The sequence below is a fragment of the Solea solea genome, chromosome 2 (assembly GCF_958295425.1).
Source record: "Solea solea chromosome 2, fSolSol10.1, whole genome shotgun sequence".
Taxonomy (NCBI): domain Eukaryota; kingdom Metazoa; phylum Chordata; class Actinopteri; order Pleuronectiformes; family Soleidae; genus Solea; species Solea solea.
In genome coordinates, this window is record NC_081135.1 from 11,702,583 (window position 1) to 11,717,520 (window position 14,938).

At 37.1% G+C, this 14,938-nt stretch overlaps 1 protein-coding gene across 1 annotated transcript in view; it reads left to right on the top strand.

The window, feature by feature from the left end:
- clasp1a (cytoplasmic linker associated protein 1a) overlaps positions 1 to 14,938 on the top strand; it is an 81,941-nt gene that overhangs the window by 17,554 nt on the left and 49,449 nt on the right. Inside the window, exons 3-8 of the mRNA XM_058616920.1 lie at positions 9,914 to 9,992; positions 10,935 to 11,038; positions 12,011 to 12,102; positions 13,053 to 13,128; positions 13,379 to 13,476; positions 14,562 to 14,632. Coding sequence (XP_058472903.1) covers positions 9,914 to 9,992; positions 10,935 to 11,038; positions 12,011 to 12,102; positions 13,053 to 13,128; positions 13,379 to 13,476; positions 14,562 to 14,632 — 520 coding nt within the window. The remainder of the gene's footprint in view (positions 1 to 9,913; positions 9,993 to 10,934; positions 11,039 to 12,010; positions 12,103 to 13,052; positions 13,129 to 13,378; positions 13,477 to 14,561; positions 14,633 to 14,938) is intronic.

Consider the following 14,938-nt stretch of genomic DNA (forward strand, 5'->3'; position numbering starts at 1 on the left):
TTATACAAGTTCGACACCACATAACTCATGCTTTACTTTCTTCAATCACTGTAAGTTCACTCAACAACGGAGGCCTTTGCAGCCATATGTTGTCCATTCATTCTGTTGGGATTTGAGGAGTGAAGTTATTTCAATGCACAGAAATCAAAGCATATCAGTGTATTCGACTCTCTCTGTAATCTGTAATCAGTGATTTCCACATTACAAGTCAGTTTAGATTACCATCTAAAAGATTTATTATTTATTATGATATTTATTTATTTCTATTAAACCAGCCTTCTTGTTTGAAAAGTGGGGGATAGGAATTAGCAATTAGCCACCAGAGGTTGACTCTGCTGGTTGCAAAAATAACTGATTGAATGGAAGAGTGTAGTTCTTACTTGATTTAACATGAGTAGTCATTTTCCTTAGGAGTTAATGGTCTCATCTGTGTGTTTGCTGTTACACTGTTTGTAACAGCAATGGTGCAATGATGCTTTGTTGCACTTTAAAAGCCTGACATTGCTGGTCAAACATGAATCTCTAGGCTTCTTAATGGGATTTTGTTTTTGCAACCAAAAGGCTACGTTCATTTTATACACAGTTTATGGTTATTTTAATGTAAAATAGTTGTAATGGTTGTTGAATGGCATATTTCTATCATAAAAGTTTCTCTTTCTGCATTCCGTGTCTCAAGAGAGTTGTGCACATATTCCACTTGTGCATGCATGTTCCCAGTTCCATTTTATTTTAATATTTCATATAAACGATGTTTATTTGACATCATCAAACTTATATGTAAACATATTTTTATTGTCCAAAAATGCTGCTTTCTCATAACCCAGGGTTAAAATTATTTTACAAAAACCAATTCCAGTGCATATGAATCGTTTGAAACATTATTGTTTATCATTCTTACATTGATATTATATAAGTATAATAATCATAAAGACACAGCACCTAGTTAATACATCGCTAATGACTTTGAAAGTAAATGCTACTAGCATTTGCACCCCATCACTTAATTGACGATTCCCTGACAGTAGCGCCGTTCCCGAGTTGTCACATGGCACCATAATATGTTTTTTCTGGACTTTTTATGGCCTTTAGGAAGGTTTTACAAATAAGAAACGCCATGAATTGAAAATATAGAATATAAAGATCTATAAATGCCTATATCAAAGTCTCAAGTTGTCCCAGTTTTACAGGCGTCTTTTGTTGCAGTACTACGAGTGGCCACTGGAAAAAATGGTCTTCAACACAGAGAGGACGGTGCTCTATCCAGTTCTTATAATACATCAATGGGATGACATCATAAGTGGAGCTTCACCCAGTTGTACTTGCTTTGCCACTGGCTGGTGTTTCTCCCAGAGCTATTCAAATTGACTCATCAAAACAGGTGTCTCTGGTTCACCTCTGTCACCTGCTTGTTTTACCTGCAGTGCTTTTAAATTTAGTGCAGTTGTGTCTAAAAAATAAAACTCCTGCAGGATGTATATTACAGAAAACTGATAGCACAGTGCAGAGGCTTTGTTTAGGAAAGCAAAACCAGTCTTTCCTGATTAACACACATCCTGCAACAGACTAGTCCTGAGGAAATGCTTGGAGCCCCATCTCAATGGTGGTTACTTAAGGTTGAGAACACAAACTGTATTTATTCTTCTAAATATATATTTTTATTATCCCATTGCATGACCATATCATAATTGAAATGATGATCATGATGATAAGAGCTTACAAATGACAGCACTTTGACGTTAGCTTTAGATGACACTGCATCTACTGTAATTTAATGTCAGTTTTTGTGGGGCTTTGTGCATCTTGATTGTGACAATGTTCACTTGACTTCCCATTGTGAGGTGGACAGTTTTACTGTCTGATGAAATGATATTGTGGGTCATTGTTGTCCTGTTGTTGTTGCTGTTGTTTGTCTCTGACATGAGCTTTATGACACAACAATTAATTGATAGATTGATTATTAATCAATTACTCAATTGTCTGTTTTTTTTTATAAATAAAACAAGGTTTTAGGTAAGGCTATAGAAACCTGTCAAATAGAATTAAACCATAGTAGTTCCCCTACAAATACAGTATGTTGTGTTTATTAGTGTTATGTTTTACACTGTGGTCAACTTCTGCTGCTGTTTTTAGTGTCATGTGCCTGTGGCCACTGGGACTCATGAGCACCTCAGTGTCCCGTGTCTCTACCACACAGCTGGATGAGCTGGGTGAAACTTTTTTAAATGTTGGGTTCCCAAAGGCTCTGGATATCAAAGCCTGTGTCTCACATCCCCCAGATCTCCCCAGATATATAATAGCAATTTAAAAAACAAAAACTCTGTATCTCTACTGCATCAGTCATCAGGTTATTTCTGTCCTGTGTTGTTACATACATTTATACCAAGTTGCTGTCATAACATTCACTCAGATTTTGACAAGAACGAGCATCAGGCTTGATATTCCTGTAACCTGGTGGATAGGGAGAAGTGGAAATGGTTGAAGAAGAGAGCCCCTTGCATGACGAGAGTTCAGTCATTTTGTTGAGCAGGATATTTTTAGGTTTTTGTGTCTCCAGTGTTTCCATTTCTCCAGTGCGAGCTTGACCGTCCGCAGCTTCCAGTTACCAATAACATAGTTTCTCTCTGCAGGTGCCAATTTTTCGGAAGAAAAAGGCACATGGGTCAATCCTCTGGTCCCCAGCTGACCACTGAGAAAGTACTGCTCCAACCCCAGTGTCTGAAGCGTCCACTTCCCCAATAAACTGTCAAGTACTGTAGTAAAGATGAGACTAGGTACAGAAGTGAAACAGCAGTAACAAAATGGAAATATGTCAATATTTATGCGGATCAGACATGTGATAGCACCAAACCAAAAAAATCAGGCTTTTATTCTGATTACTTGTGTCCATGTCAACATAGCTAGTGCTAGGGTTTCCCTGTATTTATTTGTCTCATTCTAGGTTTTAAGTTTCTAAGTCATGTGACAGATGAATGTATAGCTCAGATGCGCAGCGAGACGCGGTGCCACTGATGACAGCTCTGCGTGAAAGAGTCGAGGGATTTTGGGGAAATCTACCCTGACTGTGGCGAAGCTGGGGAAGATCGCCATAATTCCCGTGTCTGGCACGCCAGCCGAATGTAGATTCTCGCTCCAAAACCAAATCAAAACAGCCCAAATAAGCTGTCTCACTGAGGATAAAGTGACAAAGTTGATGAGTTTTGCAAGTTGTCACAAAGACTTGGACAATTTTGATTTCACAGAAACACACAATGATACACCGACACAAACTGACATGATCGGAGAATCGAGACATTTGGACTGAGTTGTGTATTGTCATACCTCGCACTTATTTCCCTTATTTTCATTATTTATTTTGAAGTTAATGAAAGAGATGAGTGTGTAAAGTAAGTCTTAATTTAAAGGAGTCAGGCTCAGCATAATGTATTTCTGATTAATTCAGCAGGGCATTCATTGTCTATTTCTCATTTAGTTTATATTAATTAGATTTTTGCCTGCTCACAGTTTGTGGAATGGTTGCTTTTCAGAATGAAAACTTGTGAAATCTTAGATTTTGTGCGAGTTTTTTTCTGTGTGTGTGTGTGTGTCTTGTTACCTGTGTCTGTTTAAGAATACTGTATGTTGGTTTTGGTTTTCGGCCAAGTGTTGTCATGATTTTCGGTTTCGGCCAGCAAATTTCATTTCGGTGCATCCCTATTTAGCTCCTTATCAGAAATAATCTCTGTCCACTCTAATGCCTGAAAATTGTAATAGGAGGACAGCTGTTTGCCCCAAAAGTCTTGTTGGAAGTGGTTTAAAAACTCTGCTGCTGTATAGTCGGGTTTAAATGAAGCGATTTGATAAGGGTTTAACTCAAATGGAGTTAAACCTGGAGTTCAAATGGATTGGTTTGGATGGATCCTCAGCAAAAAAGCTTCAAAAATAAAACCCATATGCAGCATTTTTTACTGAAATAAAATAGTGGGTTGAATATGTGCTCAGTGCTCTGAGAAAAGACTATATTTGACAAACACCAGTGCTTTTTGCTTTCTTTGAATAAGTGTGGTTTCAGGTAAAAAAAAAAAAAAAAGAAAAAAGAGTGTGGCAGATTATTTACTGGCATTTTTTCAAATAATAATAATGAACAACAGCACAGAGTCAAACTTACTGGAAAGTCTTATGTTTTTACATTTTAGACTGGATGTAACTAATGTCACCTGTAACTCATATAATTATGTAATGAACCATGTGATACATACTATTTATTCTAATAAATTTTGGTGGGGAATAAAAGGAAAAATTCACTGTGTGTTGGTGAGTAGAGCGATAGAGAGACACATATTAATATCCGTAGCACTTTGCTGGAAGGGGTCATTTTCATTTTAGCTTTTTTAACCACAGCCAGTCAGTCATGAAGCATTGTCACTGAGAGAAGTGGAGTGTAAAACACTGTAAAACAAGTTGTTTCTCTGTGCACTGTGTTTTAATGCTAATATGGGCTTGCTGCACATTCCATCATCTCGTTGCCAGTTAGCCTGGGGTCTGTTTGAGCTGAATGAAGCTGAGTCACTATGTGGTCACTGCTGTCTAATAACACCTCAGGAATATGCTGTCTGCAGACCATGGCATAACATCAGAATTACTCATACCATGACTGTGAGGGGACCAGCGCATGTTAGAAATTGTTTGGATGTGCCCAGCCCAGCCCTCATAAGGCCATCCCTAACTCTGTGGCTTTCAGTCTTCATCTGTGCATCCATCCATCCATTTTCTACCACTATATCCTCTACAGGAGAGTCGCGGGGGGGGGAAGTTCATTGGTAACGTTAGCTTTTCAACAAATGCACATGGTTAAAGGGTTAAAATCCTACTTGGTGTCAAACTGTGCTAAGACTCTTCCTTCTTGCAACACTTGCAGTTTTGGGAATCTCATCCTCAGTGAAAACTTGTTGTTTTTGTCACTACAGAATAATGTAGTATTTACCACATGGCAGAATTGGATGTATTAAAAAAAAGCAGACTAAATATATAAAACTGGGTTTCAAGATCAAACCAAAAATTAGCTGTATTCTCACTTCTGGTCTGCACCAGGTTTCATCAGATTTAATGAATCTTAATGAACTCTACTGAATCCGGGCAAATGGAAATATTTTAACCAAACTAAACAGGTTTCTCACAACCCGAATTAAAATGATTCTGCCAATATGCTTGGAAGGCTTGGTAAGTGTTATGCCACATTCTAAAAACAGTTTTTGTTTTGCATTTTGTTCAATAGTCACTGTAGTGTTGAGTAGTGGTGGTCCTTAGCTGCATGACTTGTCACACAATTATTATTATACAATTGAAATGAAGAAGTGGGAAAGAAGCGTACTAGCAAAATGTAATCTGCAGTAGGTAGTAAATTACAATTAAGCCAGTATCACTGACACTGGAGTTTTTATAATGTTAGAGTTATTAGAGGGCTTATGCTGTGCAAGTCAGGCTACAGTGCATTATCAAGGCCTAAAAAAACAGTTAAAACATCTGATTATTCAGGACTTTATAGTAGTAGTCTTTTAGTATTTTCGTTTGCTCAGGTCACTGGATTGGATCCTGGTTAGACAAAACTGAAAATTTTAAAATTTAAAAACTGATGATCAGTCGATGATTGTGTGTAAATGTGTCACCAGTTTTTTTGGAAAAAACAACACCAAAAAGAAACAAACTTGTCGGGGTCTGAGAAGTCTCTAAATATAATGACAAAGTCACTAAGTTGGCAACACTGTTGTTTGGTGTATTTGCTTTATGTTAACTTTTATTTCTCTTTCTTTCCCCTGGCTTGGTTTATTCTATCTCCATTTTTGTAATTATATACATTGTAATGTGTATCACATCTTCTTCCATGTTTTTGGTGTAGCCGCAATACATCACCACTTACAGGCCTGGCATATGTACTACAGCATTTTGAGTTGTTTTTGGGGGGTTTGTGTGGATGGAAGCATTTCCTGATGCGATGAAGAAAAATATTTAGTTTCCGTGTGGATATAATCTGTGAGTTAGCTGTCTACAAATGTAATTCTGTACCTGCATATGTCAGCATCTATGAGTTACATGCTGAATTACTCTGCTGCACAACTATATAGAATTCAGATTGTGGGTTTTTTGAATTTCAGCTTCAGTGTACAGTAATTTGAATCTTACTTGAAAATGGATCTGGTCTAGACGGAGCCCTGGTTTTATGAAATGTCTGAGAATGCTTCAGCAGATTGCTGTTACTGTTCTGTGCCAGGAGGCAGGGATGCAGAGACAGATTTGCTGCATGATTACAAAGCATTTTGCAATAGACTGGTGTTTGGGTGTCCTGGACTCATTTTGGAAGATGGGGAGCTGTTGGGTACAGCACACTTTTGGGTTTTAAGCTGAAACAGACATTTTCTTCGGTGAATAATGAAAAATGGCGATTACAGAAATCCACATTCACACATACATATTCATACCAAATAAGCCTTGCTTTCACTGTGTAAAAAATATATATCATTTTACGGCTCAAAGGAACTGCATTGTTTCGTATCCTGTGTTCACCTGTTTGCTATCTGCCATGTTTTCCACAGAGGGTGCTTATTATGACTCAATATAACACTTAGTCTGAGGAAAAGTACCTATAGTTTTGCCTTCATCTTGCTACTGCTGTGACTTAACCAGTGACCAAACAGACAAGTAAGAGACACAGAGGCTGTCATTTTTACTAGTCTAATCTAGTTTTATTTATGTACTGTATGTGTGTTGTTTATCTCCTCTGCCTATAGAAAATGACATGCTTTACTGCAAACATAATGATTTCCTGTGCCATTTTCTTTGTGTGTGTGTGTGTGTGTGTGTGTGTGTGTGTGTGTGTGTGTGTGTGTGTGTGTGTGTGTGTGTGTGTGTGTGTGTGTGTGTGTGTGTGTGTGTGTGTGTGTGTGTGTGTGTGTGTGTGTGTGTGTGTGTGTGTGTGTGTGTGTGTGTGTGTGTGTGTGTGTGTGTGTGTGTGTGTGTGTGTGTGTGTGTGTGTGTGTGCGCGCGCGCAAGAAGTGAGAGAGAAACCCTTGATTTAATTGAGAGGCTGGTTGGCATCAGAGATGGATAGAGCCTGTGCTCTGTTCTTTTCTTCAGCACTTCTCAGGAACACGCACGTGTTCCCTTGAACAGGGTGTGCTGTTAGCAGGTGAGTTTAAGCAGAAGGCTTTTTCCAGGGCATTAGTGTGACATAAGACATCTATTTGCAACTTACTTAAATTCAAAATCTGTTAAACAAGCAATTATTTGCCTCTGTGTGAATTGCAGTATTTCAGAAATGAATTTTCCCAAGTTTCCTGACCAATGTGTGTGCTGTAAGTTACAATCCAAAATAATGACTTTATTATCCCCTTTGGGAAATGTATTTATTGTGCTAAATAGGCCAATAATTATGCCCTGATGCCAAAGTCACTGGATTGGATTTCGGAAAAATTAGAAAATCCTAAATATCACATAAATGCATCTACGGATGCAACAATAGTTTTTTTTTTTCCTTCAGTTTTAATGATTACTTTGTTATATGGAGCAAAAGGAACTGAAATTTTTCACATTTAAGAAGCTGAAAAATCTGAAAGCTTGTTTTAATTATTAAAATATTATTATTTTTCGACCTAGGCCCTGTGTTTATAAATGTGTTTTTTTTTTGTGGTCCAGTGGATCGCCTTGGGCTGCACTGTAATCTTACGGGGCAATCGCCATTCTCATTTATATCCAAAAAGTGCTTCTTTTGGCCAATAAATGGCTTGGGTTATTATTTTAAGCAAGGGTGTAGGTTTACATTTATAATACCGGAATTCCCCTATAAGTAAAAAAAAAAGAACACTGTATTGGTATCTGAAGATTCTGAAGATTGTAATATCATTATCATATCAGACACGAAAAATTGGTATTGAGCCATTCCCAGAGGAGAAGGAATGAGTCCTTCACATGTCATGCAGAGGATTTAGGACTTAGGAAAGGAAGTACTGTAATTGAAATTTGCTCTCTGTGGAGAAGTGGGGATGCTTGCTTTTTGGTGGTCCGAATGTGCGTGACAGCAAAATTGAATTGGTTTTCAATTCAATTCAATTTTATTTGTATAGCTCCAAATCATAACATACATTATCTCAAGGCACTGTACATAGACAACAAGAGGTTCTGCTTTGTTTCTTCTTCGTCTGTCCCTCATAAAAGGCTGATGTTGTCGTGGTCCTTTTGTGACACCGCCTCCCTGAATGCAGAATGCTGTAGGGCAAAAGTTACACAATGATAATCATTAATAGTCTTCATTAGCAATACAATAAAAGTCCTCTATATATCCATAATGTGCTGCAATAATTATTTTTTTCATCATAAATTGATCTGATTGGTTTCTTGATTATTTGATTAGTTGTTTTGTCCATAAATTGTGAGGAAATAGTTAAATAATAGTCTGTCATTGTATCCCAAACCTCAAAATTACAGCGTCCTCAAATGTCTTGTTTTGTCCACAAACCAACAATTACTTTGGTTTCTTTGGTAGCAGAGAAACAAATAAACAAACAAACTTTAAGTATGCACAAACATTAAAATGCCTCCAAACTGTATGTTTTCATTTACTGTGATAAATGTTGTTTATTTTGGCTCAGTTCAAACTTAGAGAGAAGAGCCAAGGAGAGCAGAACATAGCTGTTGAGACCTGAGAATAATTCCACTGTGAAAACTCCACTGATCCGTCATGTAGCTCTCATCTACTCTTTGTTTGGACTCTGGCATCAGTGTAATTACTGTAATTCCCTCCAGTTGGAGAACAAAGGGACATATTTGAGGATTAGACCTGAAAGAGACCAGACCCTTGAACATCACTGTTCTCCCAGTGAAACAAAGTAAGAAAAATAAGAAAGATATACAGTATTGGAGTAATTGTACCTGAGCAGGTCATAGTAAACCCTCAGTAGGAAGAAACCAAAACACATTAATGATTAAGAAGCTGAAATCACAGAATTTGTTTATTATTATTACAATTTAGTTATTGATTATTAAATGATTAATTGACACAGCCATAGCTGAGACCACTTATACCACTAATTATCGTTGTAGTAATCATGTGACACTAGGTGGCAGCAAAGATATGCCACTTTTCTCATTGACCATGTCCTGATTACGTGACTGGAGCTTTCTTAATAAAATGCCTGATAGACAGAAGGATTTCAGGTGGTGACTGAGTGTTGTTATAGTGTTACTCAAGTCTTTTTTACTGAGCTTTCAATGATCTGTTCAATTCCTTTCTCCTTCACAGTCACAGAATGACTGTGTGTTTATATCAGTGTCTGCACACTAGAGCTGCAACTAACGATTATTTTCATAAGCGATTAATCTGTCGATTATTTTCTCGATTAATCGTTTGGTCCATAAAATATCAGAAAACCTTAAAAAATGTTGATCAGTGTTCGTCAAACCTGGAAATAATGATGTTCTCAAATGCCTTGTTTTGTCCACAAACCTAAATGATTGACGTTTAATGATTTCTTTCTTATCCAGAGCAAAGAAATGAAGAAAATATTCACATTTAAGAAGCTTAATCATGAAAAAAAGCGTCAAATCCATTATCAAAATGGTCGTCGATTAATTTAGTAATCGATTCATCGAGTAATCGCTTCAGCTCTACTGCATAGTACCGTCATACAGTACATAAAGTGTTTGATTTGTAACTTGAGTCCTAGACTTAATTTGATGTTGTGAAAGTCACAGGAGTCTAATATTATCAACAAGCACAACATGACATTTTGAATGCACCACAGCTTGTTGAGGATTGTAACAACTGTTATTTCTAGTATTTGGGCTCATGAGTTACATCTAGTAAGTTAGTTAGTAGTATAGTTAGTTTCATTTGAGAAAGTGTTTTTGTTTGACACCATTTTGCTTTCTATTGTGTGTCCACCAGGTGGCTCTGCTTGGCTTGGACCTCTTATCTGCCTTAGTGACAAGGTTACAGGAGCGATTCAGGGCCCACATTGGGACAGGTAAGAATCTTTTTTTTTTTTGTCCTTTTGTGTTTGGTTTGTGTGTTGTATCTACCATCATTGCACCTTCATGTCTGAATGGAGCTTAATGCCCCAGGTTTCTGATCAAGAACTTATTGAGTCTTTTAGCCCCATACAAACCTTTTTTATTATTATTTATTTTATACAGTGAGTCACATCACATTACCTGAACTTTCTTGCTGAACTTTCTTATGACCTGAGAGGCCAAAGGGGCTTGTAGTGATTGTACCTATACCTGGTACTGATAACCAGTTGAGAGATTTTAACAAACAGGTGATTCTGTTCATGTATTCCTGGGGATCAGAATTCCAGCCACTGTGCTCATTGCTGCCACCTTGTCACATTAGGTGCACCACAAATGAGGTGGTCACTGTAGTGGAAAGATTTTTTTTGTAAACGCCATCGTTGATAAACATCATTGTTTTATATCTCTCTAATGATGCTTTTTAATGATATAGTCAGGTCTAGCACTACTTGGCTCGACTCAACTTGACTTTACTCTGTTTGGGTATCAGGCACAGTGTTTTCCATTACTTCATAGTACCTCCTCAACATGGGTGGGGTCGTCATTGCATGGCTCTGCAAAACTGCTGTGACGTCGTTTTAATATATTATGAATAGTCACAGTGACTGATCGTAGTTTTATAATCAAGTACTCATGCCCATCCCTAGTTCTGGATGAGCTAGAGACAACCTAGTTATTTTTTTAAATAACTGGTTGAATCTTTTTGTTGGTTTGAGTTGTTCATTTTTGTATTTTAATGCTGAGTAATTTAAATGCTTCTATGGTCATGGTGGTTAAAAGGTGATGCATTTTCAAAAATAATTTGGGCTCCGTTATATTTTTATCCAAGAAGTCTAAAACAAAGGTTTACATTTTTGAGAGGTAATTGTTTTGTTTCTCTGTGTCCTCTCTCTCAGTTCTGCCCAGCCTTATTGATCGATTGGGAGATTCCAAAGACCAAGTGAGAGACCAAGACCAAACAGTGTTGTTGAAGATCATGGAGCAGGCTGCCAGCCCACAGGTACAGCACACAGCCTGAATGAACTCTGATGATGATGGATATCGACTTGCTGCCAACGTATAGTTTCATGCATGGTGGTTTACCTCACTAACCACAATCCTAGTTCCTGTACTTCAGTTGTAGCAATTTTTTCCTCTGATAAAATCAGTACTTAGCTGTTGTAATTACCTTTTGGTACTTTGCTCAAATAAAACCACCACCATTACTATTAGCTCGTTGTAATGTATTAATGGAAGCAAACTATAACAGTAGACTTAAACCAAAGCTATCAATGAGCAAACTATAACTTATGTTATGTTATATGGCGTGCTACTAAGCAGCTGGGCTTGTAAAATTTGTTTGGGCTGCAATGATAAATATTTGAAATAAATATCCTCTTCATGAGGGTTGCAGGCCTGCTGGTGCCAATCCCAGATGACATACAGTAAAAGGCCTGTTACACCCTGAACAGGCCGCCAGTCCATCACAGGGCAAACATATAGAGACAAAACAACCATTCACTCACACCTACGGGCAATTAAGAGTGTTTAACTAAACTCACATGCTTTTGGATGTGGGAGGAAACCAGAGAATCTGGAGAAAACCCATGCAGACACAGCCAGGACTTGCAAACTCACAGAAAGGCCCAGACCGGGATGCAAACCAGCAACCTTCTTGCTGTGAGGCAACACTGTTGAAACACTGTTGCCTCACAGCACCACAGCTTCTTAAATGTTAATGTCTTCTGGTTTCTTTGCTCCACATAACAAATAAGGGAAACAATCGACAGATTAATCCATTATGAACATAATCGTTAGTTGCAGCTCTAAGAATTTAATTTAATGAATTAATTTTACACTAAAATACAGTGTAAAAGCTCAGTGTATACTTTGCTCACAATTCATTTCACAACATTTATTTTACAAGAAATGTCTCTTGGACAATCAAGTATTAAGGAAATAGGCTTTTATTGTCTGATGTGTGTTGTTGCAGTATGTATGGGACCGAATGCTGGGAGGCTTCAAACATAAGAACAACAGGACCAGAGAAGGAGTGTGCCTTTGCCTCATCGCCACACTGAGCATGTGAGCCAAATGCTTCATTTCCATTTCTGTTTTAAATTACGTTGGTAAAAATGGAAGAAAAACCCTAATTTGCATACACATGCTTGGTAACATATTGTCTTTCTAATTTTGGTCCTATATTATTTTAATTCTAATTAGTTTCCTGTGAAACTTGAGGCATTCTCTGTCAGTGACTTACAGTTTTGTTTGATAACTTTATTTTATTATTTTTAAATCAAAACATTTGATTTTTTAAATCCATATTAATGTTTTTTTTTAAATCATAAACACTTCAGATTTCCACTCTAATAATTCATTAATTGAAGAAGAAAAGTTCATGCATTAACTCCATCACCATGGTTACTGGTTTTAGCTTTTAATGTCAGGTATTATCTACATTTAATGTAATCTATACTTTTTCTGTGTTTTAGTGCAGGTATAATACTTATTTTTTAGGACAAATAAAACATTTTTTTATTCTGTTATTCATATTCTGTAAATGATGTCCTTTGGTGGCTGTTTCTTATCATTGTTGTATATGTTGTTTATTATTCTTCTGTTATAGCTCTTTGCCGAAGAACAATAAAGTATATTGGATTGATATGATTTGTTAAAGCTGATAAATGATCTAATAAATGTCTTGGGTTTGATGTCAGTGTAGCTGTTGTTGCCTCAATTACATGAGGTTCATCTTATACAGCTGTGCCTGTAGGTGTGCTGCTAAAATTAGCAGTGGCATCTGCCAGGGACTTGGCTGTCAGGCTGTTAAATATTTCAGTGTTCAGCTTTAGATATACTGTATTTTGTATTTGACAAGTTGTTTCATCAGGTCAGCTGCTTCTCTATGGCCAGCTTTCCATTTCACATTATCATCATTATCATTGTTATAATAATTATATTATTATGAAAGGGTTAACAGAGGACATACAGTGCCCCTCTGTTCATCTGTCATTTTAATATTTTTCCTCCAGATATGGAGCACAAGGCCTGACCCTCAGCAAAATTGTTCCACACATATGTAACCTCTTGGGGGACCCCACAAGTCAGGTATGCTGAGTCACGATTTCTCTGTATCTTCTTTGTCACTGATTTTCAGGAAGTGTTTCAGTGAGTGATACGTTTCCTTTCATTTGTAGTACAGCTTTAGGACTGTGTTGTACTGAGAGCCAATTGTCAGACATAATGAATATTTTGAAAAACAAAGTCAGAGTAAAGAAAATAGAGTGATGATAAGATTTGAATTTGATTTGAGACTGACATGAGACTTAAAATGGAATAAATGTGTTGTTGTCATCAGGTGCGTGATGGAGCAATGAGTTGCTTGGTGGAAATCTACAGACATGTGGGTGAGAGGGTGAGGATGGATCTCAGCAAAAAAGGCCTGCCACAGTCACGGTATGAGAACCTTACCTCCCCACACTTTCACTCATCCTTTTCTGGTTTTCCTGTATGGCATCATATCCCACTCTCTCCCACCTACACAAAAACACAGGAGTATAAGTATGACAGTGTTGAACAGTACAAACCAACATTTCTCTTTTTTACAGACAGTTATTTTTGCCCCCATTTCTTATTATCCCCATCAACCCTTAACAACAACAACAAAAGAAAAAAATTCCCTAAACGCAGACTAATAACAGAATAATGATCAATGAATTAAATAGTATAGGTAATAAATCAGTATCGGTGAGTACAATCGTCAACACAGCACCAAACAAATATAAGTATACACATAGGAGAAAAAAATAATAATAATGCAAAATAAATAAACAAATAAATAATTATAAAAAATGAATACTTATACACAAATAATAATAATAATAATGATGATGATAATGATAATAATAATAATAAATTATCAATCACATCACCACCCAAATCAACGTGTTAGCCAACTCACTCAGAAGTCGCTTTTACAAGTTAGGTTACGCTTTTATATATTGAAGTTAACTGTGCCCACATCTTCCTGGCACATTCCAGTTATCCACCACCAGTCATGCTTACACCAGTTTAGTCCAATGGTATAGACTGCATTATTTTGAAGTCAGAGAGGAGAGGCTGCCATTGTTTATAACATTTTCCAGTCAAACCTCAAACAGAAAATTTGAAAACTTTAGTTTTTTTAAGCTGGACCAAAGATGAACCAGATAGATTGGATGAATAGATATAGGTGTGGAAGGAGGGAGAGGTATTTATCATTAGAGGCAAATGTCGTGTTAAGTATGTCTCTGCATTCCACCACCACCACTCTCTCCTCTCTCTTTCTCTGGCACTGGTGCCAGTTCGTCATCTCTGTGGTAGTTTTGGATGCGGTCTATTTTAGTCTTGGCTTTTCCTGCCACATAGCCAAGGAAGATCGTTCACACAGGGATGGTGCAGGTTCTCTTCTCTTGCTGTCCATTATTTACTTCGTTTTTCTGACACCCTTTTTCTCCTTAAAATCAGTTTAACTTATTTTTTATTCCTTGTCCTTTTTATAGGTTGAATGTAATCTTCAGCAAATTTGATGAAGTCCAAAGATCTGGAAACATGATCTCATCTGCTGGCTCAGGTGAGTAACTCCTACTGTGTGTCATTATTTTGAATCGTGTGCGCTTGTTTTCTCTGTGTTGTTCAGATGCCTCAGTGATCTTTTGATGTGCATCCATGTAGAGAACATAACAAAATTGTTCTCATTCAGAAAAGGTCAGAAAAGGATTTTCTGAATATGGAATGTTTTTCACAGCTAGGTACCGACCCTCTCATTGCTCATTTATTGTCTTGTTTTTTTTTTCCTCCTTACTTATTATGGAGAAGGGGAATTATGACGAGCAGATGCACCATGAATGTAGACATATTTCTTGGAATGATAAGGGAA